The sequence below is a fragment of the Xyrauchen texanus genome, chromosome 27, assembly GCF_025860055.1.
Source record: "Xyrauchen texanus isolate HMW12.3.18 chromosome 27, RBS_HiC_50CHRs, whole genome shotgun sequence".
Classification (NCBI taxonomy): Eukaryota; Metazoa; Chordata; class Actinopteri; order Cypriniformes; family Catostomidae; genus Xyrauchen; species Xyrauchen texanus.
This window is the reverse complement of record NC_068302.1, coordinates 24639854-24660280: the sequence shown is the minus strand read 5'-3', so window position 1 is coordinate 24660280 and position 20427 is coordinate 24639854. Positions and strand designations below refer to the sequence as shown.

The window sequence follows — 20427 nt, the reverse complement described above, 5'->3', positions numbered from 1 at the left end:
GTATCAATGTAAACAATCTGAAGGCCGCGATGAAAATATGAAACGCCCACGGAAAGAAGGCACTATAATGCGCATGTGCGATGACCTGAAATTTGTTTTATGTTATGGCCACGCCCCTTTAGCGTCGCTGTACTGAAACCCCTGTACTTTAGTGAATGCCCACCACTCCTGCATTGTGAAGCGGAAGGAGCTCACTCCTGTTACAAGATGGCAATGAAATTAGCTTACTGGGATATACGTGGGGTAAGACGCAGTTATAATTTGCAAGTGTTTAGTTAAAAAAAAAATATATGAAAACGATATATATATAATCAAATTTAATTGCTTCCTCATTTCCGTTATATAACTTGTCTATAAGTCATCACAGAACTGCACGTGAGATCTGAATTAATTTTGTTTTGCCATTATGTCTACTGCCAAATCTAAACTTTATAGCCTTAGTTTGTTTAAATGCACATATTTCATGGACGAAGAGCACCGAGCATTAAGTCTGTTCAAACTAGGGTTGCCACTTTTTAAGTTTTAAAATAAGGGGCACATAAATGGCGTTGATCACAGCCCGAACCCCATCCTCAACCATTTTAGCAATAAATGCGTTGAGTTAATATGCGTTATTAATACAAATTGTATAATCTTTCTTATATGCTAAAATGAGAACTTTCCTGAACTTATAAAAAGGATAACATAATTTATACGTTAAAATATATATTACATTTTTTTTATTATTATTTGTCTTTATCTTATTTATGTGTAAATCTTGGATGGTTTATACATTATTTTTTTTTATCATTTTTATTTTATTTTTCCCTTATGATTGTATTCATACATTGTTTGACCTTATTGAACATTTTAAATAGAAAAAACACCACAGTTTTACCACCATTTTTGGACGGTCCCTTACACACACTCTCCACAGTGTGGACATTTCAGACCGTCCCTTACCCACCGTAAGGAAATTTTCCAATTTATATCAATGTTAAATTAGCGATCTGGATTGATTTCACCGTGACGCCATTACCATCTTAAATACGGAAAAAATCGCGCATCATTTTACCTTTAAATACGGGACGGGTGGCAACCCTAGTTCAAACTGCAGTTTGTCGCCAAATATATTTAATCTGAATTTTTTTTTTATATTATACTATTTAAATAATCGAATACGTTGCAGGGAAAGAGTTAACGAGTCCGTGGTGTTACAGATTAAATTTGATAGCCTACTTTCTTTCGAACTTTGAAAACGTGTCTCTACTCGCCAAGCCCTTGGATTTCAGTAGCCTAGAGATGTTGCATACCAACATGTCAAATTAAGTTGAAACATTTTTATTCCTATTTGCACAATAATATTTTGAGTTTCCCCCAGTATATTCTGGGGGTAGCCTGCATATAGAAAAAATCCACTGTATTTGTGCTAGCAAATGTTGTGTTGTATCCCTTTGTGTTGAAGATATTTTTTCGGCAACTGAAATGTGTGATATGTCATATCATTCAACCGCTTGTTTAACAGCTTGCTCAACCAATCCGTCTGCTGTTGGAATACACTGGAACTACGTATGAGGAGAAAGCCTATTCTTGTGGTGAAGGTTGGTGATCAACAGGATGACAGAGGCACATAAATTTGACATATGGTCCCGCTGTTGTCTAATGAACTGATTCATATCCTTGCCTTTCAGCTCCCAACTACGACAAAAGCTGTTGGTTTGATGAGAAAAACAAACTTGGAATAAACTTTCCTAATGTGAGAGTTGGTTACCCTCTAATTAGTTTTTGCAATATACAGTGGCATGCAAAAGTTTGGACACACCTGATCAGTTTCTGTTGCTGAGAATAGCTAAGTGAGCAAAAGGTGGCCTGAGTTCCAAAAGGCATAAAGATGACAAATTTATTTAATATTTTAAGTAATTCTACTTTTGATATCCATCTTTTACAGTTTCAAAATAGGAAAATGGCCCAAAGTAAACATTTCCCAGCTTGTAAAAGCTTGTTGAAGCCAGCTAAATGTCTTTCAGTTCTTGTTAGGGGGATTTTCACCTATTCTTCCTTGCAAAAGGCTTCTAGTTCTGTGAGATTCTTGGAGTGTCTTGCATGCACTGCTCTTTTCAGGTCTATCCACAGATTTTCAATGTTTAGGTTGGGGGACTATGAGGGCCATGGCAAAACCTTCAGCTTGCGCCTCTTAAGGTAGTCCATTGTGGATTTTGAGGTGTGATTAGGATCATTATCCTGTTGAAGCAATCATCTTCAGCTTTTTTACAGATGGTGTGATGTTTGCTTCCAGAATTTGCTGGTATTTAATTTAATCCATTCTTTCTTCTACCAGAGAAATGTTCCCATGTGCCACAGGAATCAACACAAGCCCAAAGTATGATAGATCCACCCCCGTGCTTAACAGTTGGAGAGGTGTTCCTTCCATGAAATTCTGCATCCTTCTTTCTCCAAGCATACCTTTGCTCATTGCGGCCAAAAGTTATATTTAACTTCCAAAATGCATCAGGCTTGTTTAGATGTTAATTTGCAAACTTCTGATGCTGAAATTTGTGGTGAGGGTGCAGGAAAGGTGTTCTTCTCATGACTCTTCCATGAAGGTCATATTTCTGCTAAATCTTCCTTCAGGTCTTTTGCAGTCAGATAGGGGTTTTGATTTGCCTTTCTAGCAACCCTACAAGGAGTTCTCTCTGAAAGTTTTCTTGGTCTTCCAGAGCTCAACTTGAACTCCACAGTTCCTGTTAACTACCATTTCTTAATTACATTATGAACTGAGGAAACCGCTACCTGTAAACGCTTTGCTATCTTCTTATAGCCTTCTCCTGCTTTGTGGGCATCAGCTTTTTAAAATTTTCAGAGTGCTTGGCAGCTGTTTAGAGGAGCCCATGTCTGCTGATTGTTGGGACAAAATTTGAGGAGATGGGAGTATGTATAAATCTTTGAAATTTGCTTCACCTGGCCTTTTCACACAATGAGCCATAGCCCTAACAAGTTAATTAATGTCTGAGACCTTGGTAAAAGTGATCTGAGAGCTCAAATATCTTGGGTTGCCCTTTTTTCACTCTAAAATTGTACAAAATAAAAATAATACACCATTGTTGCTTAAATATTTAGAAAAGAATGTTTCGTCTTTACCTTTATGCCTTTTGGAGGTCAATTAACCTTCTACTCACTTAACTATTCACAGCAGCAGAAATTTTGACCAGGGGTGCCCAAACATTTGCATGTCACTCTAACATGCAACAACTAACCATAGTATCTCTTCACTAGTTGCCCTACCTTGAGGACGGTGACAAGAAAATAGTCCAAAGCAATGCCATAATGAGATACATCGCCCGGAAACACAACCTGTGTGAGTTCCCGTAAATTGGTGCTTTTTTCTCATTAAAATACTTAGCTTATTTTGGAATATAACTGAAAGTGTTGCATTAAAGCTCTCAAGAAGAAATGCTAAACTTATCTCTGTACTGTATTTTTTAGGTGGGGAAACTGAAGAAGAGCAGGTGAGAGTTGACATCTTGGAGAATCAGGCGATGGACTTCAGAAATGGTTTTGTGCAGCTCTGCTATGGAGACTTTGTGAGTGCCCACAGTCTTCTATATCACGTGCCATTTTATCATATACAATGTTGAAGACATACTCCACTAGTGACAATCGGTCATGCGTAATCCTTTTGTATTTGTTTACAGGATAAAATTAAACCATGTTACAGTGAGGCACTGCCAGGAACTCTAAAGCAGTTTTCGGACTTTCTTGGGGACAGGAAGTGGTTTGCTGGAGACAAGGTAAACGGTGATAATGTTCGGAAGCACATCCTTAATTTTTTCCTTTTGAAGTAGCAGAAAATAACAGTATATTCTATAAAAAAATGTTTGGCATGCTCATTCCACTAATCTCTCATCCTCTAGATCACATTTGTGGACTTCATCATGTATGAGTTGTTGGATCAACACCGTATGTTTGAGGCCCCATGCCTGGATGACTGCAAAAACCTACGATGTTTTTTGGATCGTTTTGAGGTTTGAATCACAGACATTTGGTTTTATCAGACAAAAAGGGTTTGATAGTCTCACATTAGCTTTAACTATTAAGGATGGACTGGAATGTGACTCACTCAGATTTGAATTTTGTTCCTTGCCAGAGTTTGGAGAAGATTGCCGCATACATGAAGTCAAGCAAGTTCATAAAAGCTCCTGTGAACAACAAGATGGCAAAATGGGGAAACAAGAAGGAGTGAAAATGACAGGATTCTTTTTTTCTTGATTGTTATAGTATTAGGTAATTAAATCTGAGTTGAAGTGCACCTGTGGTGATTTATTTTTTGGTACCACTGTTTTAAATCTTTCTGATAAGTGAGCGATGTAAGGATAATTTGTTACAGGTCACATTATAAGCATTAGGCATAGGCACTGATTTTACAAAACTATAAGAAATATTAGTTGTTGTTGTCTATAGAAATAGTGTAGTTGAAAAGCACTTGTTTGAATTAAAACCATTCATTGGCAAGTGTTGCACCATATTTTGATTCCATGAAAAGAAAAAGCCTTTTACTCTTTTAAAAGAGATTTTGCTGTTTGAATTCCTTACATTACAACTGGGGGGGAGGAGAGCATTAAATGCAATACTTTTTTGAGTCAATAAATCAGAGAGCCTTTCATGTTTGTTCTTCACTGACGATAACATTTGATTTTAATATTTGAGGAACAAAATATTTTTCTGACTCAGTTTCATAGACATATATAGTTCATATTATAGGACTGGTTGAACTCTTAAGCAGTTCATGAAGTCAAAAACATAATTAACACTTTTTAAAAAATGTACATTGATGTGTGGGTTAATAATGAGCATTTATTACAACACAATATGCAATTTGTATACAGGATCAATCAGAGTAACAGATTTAGGTAATTTCATTTAGCCAATACTTTCAGTGTCTTTACAGTACATAACATCAGTGACAAACAGCCTGTGGTTTAATGACCAAATCACAGGTGTTTAAAAGCAAGATTATAATAGTATCTCTAGCCCCAGAATCACATTTGCAATAAACATAACATTTATGTTAAGTGTCTCAAACATTAGGTGACCACCACCTCAGGGAGATCGAAGATGTTTCATAGAAAAAAAATCTGGATTATATCAAATAAATAAAAATGTCTACAGTGTACGTATCATTTGCATCTAGAAACAGTAATGTCACTTAACTATTGTTTCCCCTCTAACAGTGAGCAGCCTGCAGGCATTAGCCATGGCTTGTTTGATGATGAATGAAAATGTTGACAAATGCTCTATTTAGCTTTTGTGCATTCAGGTTCAGACATGTTCCGATTCCCGCCATCATACATTTTTGTACCAGCCTGCTCAAATTATCAACGGGGGCCATACTGGTTGTATTCTACTTCGCTGGCAAGCTGCAAAGGAAATGGAGATTATGATAACATTTGAGAGGTCAGCCTCAATCATTAAATTACTGGCAGGCGTAAAAACATTTCCATCACAACACTGTGAGATCAACTCTCCACAATGAAAAGTGCTTAAAGTATATATTGACATTAACATAAAAGTGAGCTGCGTTACTTACTGCAACAGTAGATCTGACGCTCTGCAGCTGGAAGAAAACACGACCTCCTTCCTCTGGACATATTGCTCTGATATCATCTCGTTTCATACCCAGCAACAGTGCTCCATTTAACACCCCAAGACTCTGAACAGTCCTACATACATACAGCAAAGAGTGCGTAAATAAATAATTCCTTGTCTCATAATTGGAGTTATAGCATGCTACTACTAATAAACTCATTCATTAGAGAAATCTATTTCTCAAAACTTCATTTCGTAATAGTCTTAAACAGTGTTGGGTAAATTACTTTTTAAAAAGTAATGAATTACTAACTACTAATTACATCTACAGTATAATTAGATTACTGCACTAATTACTCTGTCTGAAAAGTAATTGCATTACTTATAACTAATTACTTTTTAAAACCCATATCAATCTCGACCAGATGGACAATACAAGGACAGACTGTTCATTTAATTCTTTCAAATAAATCATAAAAAAACAGAAACTGGCTAAAGATTTCAAGGGGCAGCATTAAATTTAAATTTACTAAATTAACTATTGTTTTATATAGAATTGTTCTATAGTCTATACAGTATTTAATGCAATTACATCAGAAGTAACAGTAATTAAATTAATGAAAAAATGAAAAGTAATCCCTCACTTTACTTTTTTTCAAGGAATACTAATTACTTTAATTACAGTAATTAATTACTTTGTAATGCATTGCACCCAACACTGGCCTTAAGATATGTGAAGACATAAAATTAAAGATGCTGTAAGTGGTTTCTTACGCTTTAGAAAAGCCTTTGTACTGTAACCAGGCTCTGACATCATCAGGTCTGGATTTCATGTCCAGAAATGGAGGTCCTCTCATATTCTGCTGAGAATATGTAGGTCCACCCTTTGTAAACAGTAAATTGTATTCAGAAGAAATACATTAATCAGTTAAATATAATGCATGTCATGTCCTTTTAGTCACTGCAGATCTAATTCATCTGGATGCTCATAAACACAAAACAGCACAGTAACAAGACAGGCGTCATACACTGATTGACCATGTTGTCATTGTTCATATATCTGTTGCTACCAACTCAAATTAAGCCTTGGCTTAGAAATTACATATTTTTTAAAATAATTTTTATTTTTATTCCTTTCTTTAAGAATTATTTTGTAAAGACATGGATCGGCCCAGACTGGCCAAGACTTACAGTTGGCGCTTCAAAATCAACAGGCTCTAGAACGTTCTGAGGCACATGACCCTCCTCATTACGGCTATTTTTCACTTTCCACCATTGCTTGGACTTGTCGATTACCTGTTTAAATAAGCAGCGATATAAAAGCAAACATATGTTATATAAACATGCATGAACGTTTTCCCCAGAAAAAAGCGTTACCCCTGTGATTGCATAACTTCTTCTTGTGCAGTGCCAGGAAATTACCTGAACCTCATCACCCTTCAGCACGCTCAGTTCTTGACTGTTTCTTGCCATAAAGTCATAGATTACCCTCATGTAATGTGGCGGCTCTGGTGACCTGATACAAAATAAGATAACATTTTAGTGAAATTAATACAAAGGTATCTTGCCCAATAAAGACTAATCAAACTTAAAACACTACCCTGAGTTACACTGTTAGATTATTAAATGTTATTACATTACTCCAATAGTAGTAGATTTAGCTGCAGAATTAGTTTCATTTACCAAATAGGCCAAAATTAGCCAATAATACATTCACTTAGCACATTATTAGGGACACTATGGTCCTAATAAAGTGCCTGACATGGTCTTCTGCTGTTGTAGCCCATCCGCCTCAAGGAAGGATGTGTTGTGCATTCTGAGATGCTATTCTGCTCACTACAATTGTACAGAGTGGTTATCTGAGTTTACTGCAGCCTTTCTGTCAGCTCGAACCAGTCTGGCCATTTTCCATTCACCTCTCTCAAGGTGTTTCCGTATGCAGAATTTCCACTCACTACATGTTTTTTGTTTTTGGCACCATTATGATTAAACTCTAGAGACTGTTGTGTGTGAAAATCCCAGGAGATCAGCAGTTACAGAAATTCTCAAACCAGCCAGTCTGGCACCAACAATCATGCTACGGTCGAAATCACTGATGGTTGATTTGAGCATTAACTGAAGCTGCTGACCCATATCTGCATGATTTAATGCATTGCACTGCTGCCACACGATTGGCTGATTAGATAATCACATGAATATGTAGGTGTATGGTTGTTCCTATAAGAAAGTGCTCAGTGAGTGTAGGTCCCTCACTCATTATGAGAATTTAATGGACTACTAAATCCTTGGAATGTGAACACATTTTCAGACTAAAAGTTGTTCACAAGTGGATTAAAGAGATTATTTTTCTATACTTATGTTTGTTGAAGCCCCTTTGTAAAAAAAAATCAACTCTGTTTTATATTGCTGTCTCAACTGCATATATTATCAGGGGATAATATGACTTACCGAGTGGGTAGATTGCTCCAGGATCCGTGGTCCTGAAATAAAGGTTAAACAGTGATTTAGCTTCACTTTATCGTACCATGGGTTAAGAGCTTCCTGTAAAATGCTTGACATATTTTACAACATGCTTATGCATGCTTAGCTTAAGTTAAGTTTGCCCTCTGAGAGATTTTACCAGTTCAGGTAGCCTCTGTATGACGTTTATGGGTGGGAATCGCTGACTGTTGCTCCGTGATGGCTGCCTGCTGGAGGGGGGTGACTGGGTTGGGATAGGTGGAGGGGGCTCCCAGCCATCATAAAATACAGGATAATATGGAGGGATCTGATCCCCATTTGGCCACTTGGATCTGATGGCAATAAACAGATATTAAAAAGAAAGGTTATTATCTTTTTTCCCATGTTAACTTTTAATTGATGTAAGGTTGTTGTAGTTGATATAAGTTCTATTTGTTTTTTTTAATTTTGAATGAGTAGAATATCTCAACTGGTAAAGCAATACTAAGGTCATGGGTTTGATTCCCAGGGAACAAATTGATTAAATGTAGACTTTGAATGGACTGTAAGTGACTGTTTGTGCCAAATGCATAAACATAAATGTAAAAGAATGGAAGTAAGACCTTGGGACAGTCCAGGAGTCTCCTAAACTGCCCCAGAGTCGGTCCTCCTCTGGTGTGACAACAGTTCCAAGGAGCTGCAGGGATTTTTCTGTTATCATAGGACTCAACACTGTGGAAGGAATGTTGGGGTCATAGTGACCAACCACCTAAAGCATCAGGAGCAGAGGAAGACAAGACCTTTTTGAAAACATGCTTTTTGAAGGTTAGCAGCAACCCTAATGCAATATTACATGATTGCAAACACAACTAGGACCAGTTTATATGAGAAAGAAGGGTTCACAATTGAAAAATATATTATTTTATTTTAGTTATTGCAAGCAGACTGAACAAAAAGATACTTACAAAACCCACAGTAGAGAAGAGACTGTGAACAAACTCAACAGCTGGAGGGGTTTTAAGGTAACCATCTAGCTTTCCCTGTTACAGGTAGAAATAAGTAAAAAAAAAATATGATAAATATACTGGAACAGATATAGACATAAGAGACACCTTAAGTCTCAAATGAAACAATATGGAGCTGTTTTCTGTGCCACAAGTCCTATTACACTGGGAGTGGTGATGTGAAATTGAAAATCTATTTAATTAGACCACTGCTAAAAACAGTTAATAAATTATTTATTATTAATAAAGTAGTATCATATCAAATCATATCCAAGGGTCCAACTCATCTGTTGCTTTGTACTTTAGAGACATGCTGAGACTGAGTTCTTGCATTAAAAAGATAATGGATGCTTTCTATTCAAAATTGATGTAATCTTACCAGGAGATTAAATCCATACTTTATTTTCTGTAGACAAGATATGTACTCCTCCACAGAAGGAAGATTTCCAGCTACAATTTAAAAAAAACATTTTAAAGTCTAAAATCAAATGATTAAGCAGTCAAAACTATAAGTGCATATATACCTTGCAATCATTTGTCATCTTTAAGCAAATGTACATAGCTTTCAAAAATATTTACCTTGTTTCCATGCATTTTTCTCTTTCTTTTTCTTTTTCTTTTTCTTGTTAACATCATTTTTTTGCAAAGCAACTTTTTCTATGAAGATCTCAATGTCAGCAGCTACATGATTAAAGATTTCCTGCAGAGAAAGATTGTAGATGGATGTATGCGTAAAAAAATGGACGTATAGATAGGTAGAAGGATTGTAGGGTAAGATAAGATGTCAACGTAATTAACTGACCACAGTTCTATCCATTTCAGTGTATGGAGTTGGAGTTGGCTCACGCTCATAGCGCACTGGGCTGTATTGCTCGTCTCTAGAAGCTGGCATAGTGGGCGAAGGCCGTCTGTCCTCTGGAAATATCCATTATAAAATAATGTTTTTTTTTTTTGTTGTTTGTTTTTTGGATCAGTTGGGTGTGCAACACTTCTAAAGATTAATCTTTCAATTTTAGGGTTAAGTAGACTAGTGACAGATTTACAAATCAAATTGTTTAATGTTGAATTGTAGAGTATGAAATAGAATAGTCATCACCATAGTCTTCATAACTGTTGAACTGTGGAGGGAGCTCGTCTGGGATAGGAGGGATAGACGCCATCGGTGTGATAGCTGGTCTTTTGATACTCCCTGGAAATCCCTGGCCAATTATGTTTTCCAGGTGTCTCCTGAGAAATAGGAAATGTATCACTGTCGAGATTTCAACTGAAAACATTTAATTTCTTCTTAGCATATGAGCCTAAATAAGAACACATTTTCAGATGAAAAGAAAATAACAGGCCAGATTAGTCTAGTCTTACAGCTTGATTCTCTTCATGAGAACGTCATAAAGGTTATTTTTTTTGGCTAGAAGCTGACCTGATGCCCATTTGTGGTTCCTTGGTGAAGTCCTCTCCACCTTGTTTTATTGCCTGGTCCAGATCATTTATCACCCCCTGAGCCTGGTAAATTAAAACTATTTAGGTCACTGACATGGAAGAAATACAATTAAACACAGGATTCCACAAGATACTGTTCATTAGGATACATTTATAACACAGTTGTATATCTATGTTTAGATCTATTTTAAGAATTATGTCTATAATAAAAACACTGCAGATTTAAGGATCTAACATTTGTGAATATACAATAGAGCATATTCCTCACCCCTCCCTCCTCGCACTGGAACAGGAAGGCCCGTGGAGCGCTTTGGCTGTATTCCTGGACCATGATAATGAGAAGGGAGTCATACACACAGCTGTCCAGCACAGCTTTCGTCTTTTTGATGCTACTCAGATTCATAGACTCTAAAACCTCCTACAATTCCAGGAAACAGAATAAGAGTTCACGGGAAGGACAATGGCCTATTTTATCATTTTTATCATTATTTCTCATAATAACCATGTTCTTTGGAAAAATAAAACAAAATAACAGTACACAGAGTTTTTAAAAAATTTCCTGTTCCGTCATTACAATATATAAATATTAGTTTTACTTCCTTACAAAACATTTGCAAAAAAGCTGCTTATATGTTTAGAGATTAATTGTATAATTTAGTAATTGTTCCTGTCCCAGATTTATATGCGGAGACAACTATACGTTAGCCATTCATATGTTAATTCCTCAGAAAAGTGTAGGCAAAATACTGTGGTGCTATCAAAACATTGCTTTTTGTTTGAAGTATATTTCCCAATCAGTGGACGTTTTCAACCTGGGATGGGGTTTTTCAACTATCCAATGAAAAATTGCAAAATAAATTCAATCGTGGACAGTGGCGTATTAATATGGGAAACAGTATTGTATTTCCAGTACACTCAAAAAATAGCTCTTTGGATGAATTTAATTCAGTCTTGGACAGTGGTTCCACATGTTTAAAATTAGTAATTTAAAATTAATATGTAATCTCAACACAAACACTTAGTATAGAAAGAACATAGTTGAATTGGGAAAACCCAACAAAATTAGATATGTTAATGTAACTCAAATAAATCTCTTTTTTTTTTCTTTATGTACTAACTAGTGAAAGTGAATGTTAGTTTAGTAACTATGCATTCATAAGCACAGAATATGCTCAATGAAGCGAGATCAATTTCTTGTGCAACATCTCCCTGCTCTCATTTTACAATTATAGCAATCCCCAAAACTCCAACATTTCAGAAACTCTTTTAAATCTCAACATAACAAAACATTTAAAACATAAAATAACACTTAATATTAACATTTACTCTCCCATTAGAGTCCCTTGTAAGTCCCTGGAAGATGAAAATCCCCTGTCCAGTTTCATTAACTATTCATTAATACCACAAAAAGTATTCATGTTGTCCCAACTCAAATGGATCAAGTAAACTTCCCTTTTACAAACTTAAAAGAATAGAACGCAATAAAGTTAAGTTGTGACAAAAAGTTCTAGAATTGTGTTAATTATTGTTCATTTGAATTAAGTAAACTCTTTTATGAGGGTCGGGAATCTCAATGTAGTAAGCAAATTGTGTAAAGTGGTTGAAAAACAGCAATCTCAGTTTATAAACACTCATTGACTGGGAAATGCCCATATTTGTTCTGCAGAGACACAAGTCTTTGTATGAGCATTCTGTCCAGCCCGACACAGCAACATTGGCTAAACTAATGGCATGAGTTTGGTGGGGTGACTATCTAATTTGGGCGGCTGTGGCTCAGGTAGAGCGGGTCGGCTCCTAATCGCAGTGTTGGCGGTTCGATTTCCAGCCCATGCGACTCCACATGCTGAAGTGTCCTTGGGCAAGACACTGAACCCCGAGTTGCTCCCAGTGTCAGGCTAGTGCCTTGCATGGCAGCTCTGTTGCCATTGGTGTGTGAATGGGTGATTGGGACACAGTGTAAAGCACTGTGAACTAAAACCATTTATCATTTTTAATTACCCAACAATTACAAAAGGAGTGCTGTGGAAAATTGTTAAAAAACAGTCCTTATTTTTGCAATTACGTTTGAGTGATGCTAGTGACATAAATGACACACTTCAAGTCATCAGGATGGATCTAACAAATGCGTCTCCTGACCTTGGTCTCTATGTCACACAGCTGTAGGTTGTTCCCCTGGACCTGCATGATCATGTCCTGACCCCACACTTTCCCTTTACTGTCCATATTCTTCAGTCTGGTCACACAATCTTCAATGCTGCTCACCTCTCTGCCATCTACCTCACAGGTGAAAAGGTGCTAGGGAATGGAGAGAGAATTTTTTTTTTTGCTATGTGTAAACTGGAAATCTCAAAATGATAGAGAAGTTTTAGATGTTCTGTTCTTTTCTATAATGTACCATATTCTGCTATACTACCCTGCAAAGGCAAAACACAGTAACTACACATTTTGACAATATTGAGTTATGAGTGAAATCAGGCCTCTTTGACTCTGATCTTTCTTATGCCAGACAGGCAGGCTACTGCGTATTGGCTTTTAAGTGGAATTTAGTGAAACTGGGTGTTGGTTATATGGTTTAATATGCACTAGCAGTTTATGACTCATAATTCTGCCTTGTAATCTGCAGTCATCAAACATAACAAATATGTTAGGAGAGACTGAGGCGGGTATTAGACTGTGACCATCCTATTTGCATTTTGTTTCCATTTATTTATTTTATTATATAATTGATACATTTAGATTTCCTCTTACCTCCACTCTGTGCTGAAAGTTGTCTGGCTGTCTGCTGATTGATTCTGCATACTCCTTTCTTTGCACTAAATCATGGAAGTCAAGTTTACATTATGGCTCTTAGGATATGTTGTCTAAAACTGTTTTCAAATGGCCAGGCTTTGTACTTACTGTAGATCGATTTCCCACTGGGTCGAGACATGCCAGACCCCAGGGAGGGTGGGTCAGGGGAGTAGTTTCTTTAAAAACAAACAAACCACAATATGTCGCTATGGACTGTATTATGTAATTATACAAAAATGAATTAATCAAATTCAAAACAATAATCTGCAAACTCTGCGTTTGAAGCTCTCATTAAAAGTTAAAAATGAACTATTACATTTTACTAGCAACAGTGATTGAATTGCTTTAGGAAATAATAGATTCTGGTTTGCAAGTCATTCCAATTCTATTCTATAATTCCAATTTTAAGTGATCAGAGATGTACAAATGTATCCAGTCATTAATTTATTTCTTGCTACAGTGCATCAAATATAAATGTCTAGTTAAGATCTATCCAAAATGTATCTATTCTCAACAAAAGTTGCCTAATATCCTCTTAATGCAAGATATTGCTAAATAATGGATGCCAATCTACTTTATAGTCATGGCACAACAGATATGAGAGAGATGGCAAGGCATGATGTTTTCCATATTTATATACCACTCATACGTACATACAAGTAAAACAGTGAGAAATAATGTCCATTTATAGAGGTAAAAGAGTCAGAAATGTACCTTGGTGGAAATACTTGGACAGGATTACCTCCATACATTCTTTACTGTGATGTCACACACCTGTAATAATATTATCAGTCAGAAGCCATGCCAGAATATGAACGGATTATGTTGGCCTCTTATCAAAGGCCTTCCGGGAAAAGCTAAGAAATTATTACACATTACTTATCATGTGTGGGTTGAAGTAATTTAGCCACTGAACTTTTCAAAAAGAGGTGAGAAATTATCTGTCATCAAGTTTGTGAGGAAAGCACACACATTACATCCTCAAAACATATAAAGATGTCTAAAACAAAAATGAAACTCCTAACAGATTTTGAAGACTTTGGGTTTACATTGAGAAAATAGGAATATAATTATCAAATTAATAATTAACTATTAATAAGTCAATTAGTGAATACTGCCACGTTTTCAAGAGGAGTGGTATACCAGAGTTATTATGATTTTTTATTTCAGTTTTCAGTCATTAACCAAACCAGAGAAAAAGTAGTGGATCATTTGAGAAATATTTTAAACTTACTAAGAAATATCACAGAAATTAAAAGGTTTCTGTTAATTTAAATTTGATATACTTGTGATTAAAATGCTATCAGTCAGTAAACCACATCATGAATGAGGCCAAAAGCAGTCATGACCAGGAAGTTTAGCATAAAATATTTTTTTGAGTAGAAATGATAATATATTAGCAAGGCCTTCAAGACAAAACTATGAAACTTCTGTTCAACAAATGTCTTTTGGTGTCAAATAGCCCCCAAGTTTCTCAAAAAATGGTGAGAAGTGTCCAGTCATCAAGCATGTAAGCACGGACAGCCAAAAAGCTAAAATGTAACTGCTGACGATAACACAAGTCAAATTACCACTACATTCAATTAAACTCACTACAAGAAAATGTGTTTTCTCACAAACATAACATTTGTGGCAGAAGTGATACAACACAGTGTGAGAGAGAAAAAGAGACACACTGCTTTTACAGTCAGGAACTTAAAACGTGAACACTGCTTCTCTATTTTGAAATGTACTTTAATTTGAATTTATGAAGTTCATATGATTTTGCGAATTAAACTATACGTACACATGCCTCAACACAGATTTTGGTCATAAAAGCATCACCAAAACGCTCTTAAAAATTCACCTTGAAATTAGCCAAATGATAATACATTACCTTAGAGAATCTCCTAAATTGAACCTTCAAAACTTTATTCCTTGGTTCAGAGTATTCCAGGATTCCATTTAGATACTGTATATCCTCAAGTCTATGTTCTTATTAAACAGCTTGAAAGCAAATATTCTGGACTTCCTGCCTAGAAAAGCTTAGGTCAAAGTCCTGAAAAGTTCCTCAAGTATAAGGCAGAAGGTGAGAGCAGGTAGGTTTAGCCAACTGTGAAATATTAGACGAAAAATTCTTCGTTTTATACCCTTGAGTCCAAAGGTTGGGCAGGCCGGGTATTGCCATTTGTTAAACAACAACCCTTTTAAACTAAGTGCCGTGTATAACAAAATGCTATATACTGATGTGCAAAATGGCCGGGAAATCAACACCCAAATAGCAATTATTCAGTGATAGTATTTACAATCAGATAACATATGAAGAAACATTAGTTGCCATGACAATGATAAAAAAAAAAAGCATAGACTATAAAAACAGTGACAAACAAAACTACTAACAGCAGTCAGGAATGCAAGAGCTTGAGTTGGCAACTTCAAATAAAGGGCACAAGCAGTGTTAAGTGAATAACCAAATCTTTTATTTTTTACGGGTATGTACACTTTTGACGAAACTGCCAGACTATCAGACAGAGGTTTAATATAATGAACACAGGAAGCTTCAGTATGGACATTAGTAGAGACCTATACTGTGGCCCGAGCCTGAGTAGCCTTGGCCAGAACCTTTAAATCAGAGATGCACTTGTCAATGCTTTCCTTCTCCTGAAAGACAAAAAGACATTGAGATTTATTAGAAGTATTCACAATATTACTTCTAATGTTCACAGAACGATTCTTTTTAAATAAAGATTATCTTAAAAAGTTTATAAATTAGCTCAACCCCATTACATATAACTGTTACATCTGGTTGGACCTTGACTGTGCTTATCTCTTAAAAAAAGGGAACACTGACTCATTCATCTCTCCACAGATTATCTTGGTAATTATGCTGCTAATATGACTACTGACAAGTGTGCTGAGTGCAATGTCTCCACCTAAATGTCAAGCTAAAAATAGCTTTATATTATTCTATTTTTATTATTCAAATGCTTATTATCTAGCCATTCTCTGAAAACCAGTCTTTTTTACCAGTCATGTTTATTCTCGGGAGGCAATTGTGGTTCACAAGCAATGCTCACAATGAGCTGAATGTCTAAGTTTCTATATATGTTTTCTGTACAAACTGAACCCCCCAATAGGTCTTAGGGTACCGCAATTCTTATGTAGTATATGGATTAACATTTATTGTGTTATTTTAAAGAAACTCATGTTTCTTGAAGACAGCGAAAGTCATTACATACAAGTATGCAGCATTCCAACCAGCATTAAAGTGTCCTTTAAGGTGGCAGCAGTGGACTCTGTACCTGCTGTGGAGTGATGCTTTTAATGACATTCTGTTCAACCCAGTTGACCAAGTGCTCCTGCTCCATGCGGCGGTGCAGCTTCTGAAGCTCCACCTGAAAGTCCAACCTCTTCTTCACCTCATTGGTCACCATGTGCAGACGCTCCCTGTGGTTGATCTCCAGCAACATAGCCACGTTATTCTGATGGGAGCAGATGAGATGCATCACAAAACTAGAGCAAGTCTTATTCTAAGCTAGTTTCCCTGTTCTAACTGAAATGGTGTTATTTATTTACACTGGCTATTTAATTGAATCAATAAATTTGTAGTGCCAACACATATTAAATACCAGTTACAAATTTAGCTAGTTTAGAACAAAGTTCTAATATTTCAGCTCTGTTGGTCCTTGTAATGCAAGTGAATGATGACCAGACCTTTGAAGCTCTGAAAATAATCACATAAAGGACACAATTAATCCATATGACTCCTGTGGTTTAATCCATATTTTTAGAAGCGATATGATAGCTGTGAGTGAGAAAAAGGTTAACATTTAAATAATTTATCCATAAATCTCCACTTTCACTTTGAAGTTACAGTGGAGATTTATTGTAATATAGACTTAAATATCGATCTGTTTCTCTTCCACACCTATCATATCGCTTCTGAAGATCTGGGTTAAACCTAGGGATGGGAATCATAAGGAATTTAATGACTCTGGTTCCAGTAATGATCCCAGTAATTATTTTAGCACTTTTTAGGAAGAATTATTTTAAAATGAGAAATGTAATTCTTATTGGATTTACTGTCCTCTGCAGTCTGTTGCCAAATTATGAAATCCTTCAATATTTATAAACAAACAAGAAATGTGATGGAATATTTCATTCATTCAAATTATTTAAAATATAATTTCTTGTGTAACAAAACTGGTGTATCTTTAATTAAACATCGTCATATGACCAACCAGTCAGTAAATGCACTGCTTGATTAAAGTCTCACGGGTCTGAACTAACATGACATTACTGTAACAGTTCCAGAGAAAGTTCAGACTGTGTTTTGTTGTCTAATGTTGTACTTCAAGCTTGTAAGACTTTTACAGTTTGAGTTGGACATTCAAAACTTGCACATCAGTGTAAGATTAATACTACACCTAACTATACTGTATGTTTTGCGCTGTAGATTCAAAGACCCCGGCTCATAAGAGTCATTCAATAGTATGTTTTATGCTGTAGACCCAGTGGTTAATGTGTTAAGTGAAAATTAAGTGTTCTAAAGAAGACAGACAGTCATACACTTCTGAGGTAGCATGACGGTGACTAAATTATAAGAATTTTTGGGTGAACTATTCTTTTAAAATCAAGCTGGACTGTTGGTACCCTGAAAGATATCCTAGCTACATAGGCCAAAATTATCCAATATAAAATGGGCAGAGACTCAACACACAACTCCATGCACAAAGGGAACCCCTGCACTCAAGATGACCTGTGATCAAAATATTTGCCTTTTGGAATGTTACAGCTTTTCATTCATGAACAAATCAATGTTTTTTTTAACAAATCTTCTCATTCACTTCTGTGGTTTCAGCCATCTCCATTTTTTTGCATCAATAGTATGTGGGCTCTGCCCACTTCAATAGTGTTTTTTAACCTATATTCTTATATTGATTGGAGGGGAGAAGACACTGGAAGAAGGCCCTGCTCTTGAGTATTTGGTCCTCCTCACCCGCTTAGCATCGAAGAGCATGTGTCTTCCTTCTACTCTCCATTGCTCCTTCTTCTCATCCTCAATGGCCTGAGACAGGTTGGTCATGGCCAGACCCTTCACTTCCTGGGCCTTAACCACTTTCTCCTGCAGGGAGAGAAGAATGGAGAGAGAGAGAGTGAGAGAGAATACAAGATATTCATCCAAAGTTAACAAAAAATGACCAAGTCACAACTGCCTCAGTTACATTCAATAAGTCTTTGGTTTAACCATTTCAAGTGCACAGAATCAAACGGTCTTGAAATGTAATTAATATTTCCTTATTACGTAACTACTGATTTTCAGTTCTTCATTTGACAATTAAAAAGCATGTATTTTTACAAGTGACATTTGTTTTGAATATCAGACACTTTCCACGCACCTCATTGATTTTGTCAGCAAAGGCGGCAACATCTGGTCCAAACTTCTTAACTCCGTAAACGATGACTGCACCAATGCATGCAGCCGCAAAGGTCTCATGATTAATTACGTAGATTTCCTTGGAGAGGACGTACATGAGCAGACCAGTACCCAGCATATATGGACCTGCAATCATAAGAAAACACCACTACTATAAACAGTCCTGCAATTATATGCAATGGAGAGAAGAGCATGCAAAGATCTGAATAACACCACTAGAAGGCAGAAGCTTGTATGAAATCATTGAGACACACATTTGTAACACTGTGTCTCCTTAAAAAGAAGGTTAATGAAGCTGACAAGCCCACCTGTGACACCAGTCTTTGGGTACAGCAACGTGAAAAGTTCTTCAGGGAAGATGCCATGACGGACCTTGCCTCCTTTCTCAGGCAGAGGAGGTACTGGTGCCAGGCTCTGGGAGGACTGGTGAAAGGAACGAGGGGCCTGTACAAGGCTGAAGAGAAAAAGAAGCCATTAGTTTAACAACGGAATAAAAAAAAAGCATAGATGTATACACATCACTGTTTGTCTTTTATTAAACTCAGTTAAATGCAACCCCAGACATACAAAGTATTAAGATATTACATACCAAGCCCCGAAAGAGCCACTGTTTTTCAGGGCCTGACCTGCAAGGAACAAACAGATAAATAGTTAAGACTCAATCAATTCTGTCAACCTATAATAGACTGACACTACTTATTCTTTAAATCAATGCAAGTGATAGAGTCTAATTGAGGACCCTGAAGTGCATAAATCTGTCTTTCCTTTACAGTCGTGATGTATCAAAATGTCGTGTCATTAGCGGAGATGGTATTCGGCTGGGTGGTATTCAAAGTGTGACTTCACATTTTCCCAATGACAAAATGTCGACATTCATTATAATGCTTTTATTCAGTGCACCTTTACTGTCAATTTCCGTCCGTGCACTCAAGACTTCAGTTGCAAGCTGTCAACTTATCCCTCTAAAGACATAATGAATCCTTCAAAAACATTTGCTCATTTTGCAAATAACACTTAGTACATGTTACAATATATGGAGATGATAAGAGGTCAAGTTTGTATGTGGCATTAGCTCTCAGCTAACAGCTACTCAACACAAGGACACGAGCATATACTGAAAGCACAACAACTCCATGATCGTTCTGATACAGCGCAAACTATCTGGAAATAAGAACTGTAGTGCATTGAATTTAACACCATGCTATTATTATCATATATATTCATTTAGAGCAGATAAACACGCTTAGCCGCAGGATTCGTGTGCGGCAGTTCACACCGAGGCCTAATTTTACCCTTCAACCTCATATTCTCTCACCAAACCTTCTCTTTATCCCCACAACCAATGACAAATGCTAGAGAATCTTAACAATAAACATAAACCACCCACCTGAAACAAGCACTAGTCTCGACAACATATTTGAATGAGGTGAATGTCAAGATCCCAGCCCGAAGTGTCTCTGTCGCCGGGCTCTCTGTGTCCTTTAGACCAAGGATGAGAAACTCTCGCAGTTGATATCGCGAGATATCCTGAGAACCAGCTCACGGTCAGCTCGGTCACATCCGGGGATACAGCAGGTGGCGCCATTTTACCATAAAAGGAGAACTTTTGAAAGTTTATTTACTATAATCGTAAAAAGTTTGTATTGGACAGGTAAGATTGCTTGAGGAATATGACATGGCTGTTTGACTTGGCACAGTGAACAGATATTTATATAAGAGATGTAAGAAGTATAGGACAGAAGTACATTCCTTTTAAAACAAATAATTATAAAATAGATA

The 20427-nt window shown here is 36.5% G+C and overlaps 3 protein-coding genes across 3 annotated transcripts; 1 reads left to right on the top strand and 2 right to left on the bottom strand.

Annotated features, from left to right (window-relative positions):
* The first annotated feature begins 90 nt into the window (after positions 1-90).
* LOC127620925 (glutathione S-transferase Mu 3-like) lies at positions 91-4619 on the top strand. Its single transcript, XM_052094281.1, has 8 exons — positions 91-243; positions 1505-1580; positions 1671-1735; positions 3253-3334; positions 3463-3560; positions 3672-3767; positions 3891-4001; positions 4124-4619. The coding sequence occupies exons 1-8, from the start codon at positions 100-102 to the stop codon at positions 4217-4219; spliced, it is 768 nt and encodes a 255-aa protein (XP_051950241.1). The 5' UTR covers positions 91-99; the 3' UTR covers positions 4220-4619.
* A 146-nt stretch (positions 4620-4765) lies between these two features.
* On the bottom strand, positions 4766-15550 carry eps8l3b (EPS8-like 3b). Its single transcript, XM_052094280.1, has 20 exons — positions 15109-15550; positions 13947-14006; positions 13341-13408; positions 13191-13255; positions 12579-12737; positions 10711-10860; positions 10423-10505; positions 10102-10232; positions 9808-9920; positions 9585-9705; positions 9385-9455; positions 8967-9041; positions 8625-8770; positions 8183-8354; positions 8011-8042; positions 6985-7078; positions 6754-6858; positions 6337-6446; positions 5564-5696; positions 4766-5393 (listed from the first exon to the last, which is right to left on the bottom strand). Exons 2-20 carry the CDS (start codon positions 13982-13984, stop codon positions 5352-5354), a joined length of 1908 nt encoding a protein of 635 aa, XP_051950240.1. The 5' UTR covers positions 13985-14006; positions 15109-15550; the 3' UTR covers positions 4766-5351.
* Positions 15551-15669: 119 nt separating this feature from the next.
* On the bottom strand, positions 15670-20172 carry atp5pb (ATP synthase peripheral stalk-membrane subunit b). The gene is made up of 7 exons (XM_052094282.1): positions 20036-20172; positions 19238-19274; positions 18957-19102; positions 18611-18774; positions 18211-18336; positions 16514-16693; positions 15670-15872 (listed from the first exon to the last, which is right to left on the bottom strand). The coding sequence occupies exons 1-7, from the start codon at positions 20061-20063 to the stop codon at positions 15795-15797; spliced, it is 759 nt and encodes a 252-aa protein (XP_051950242.1). The 5' UTR covers positions 20064-20172; the 3' UTR covers positions 15670-15794.
* Between the last annotated feature and the right edge of the window lie 255 nt (positions 20173-20427).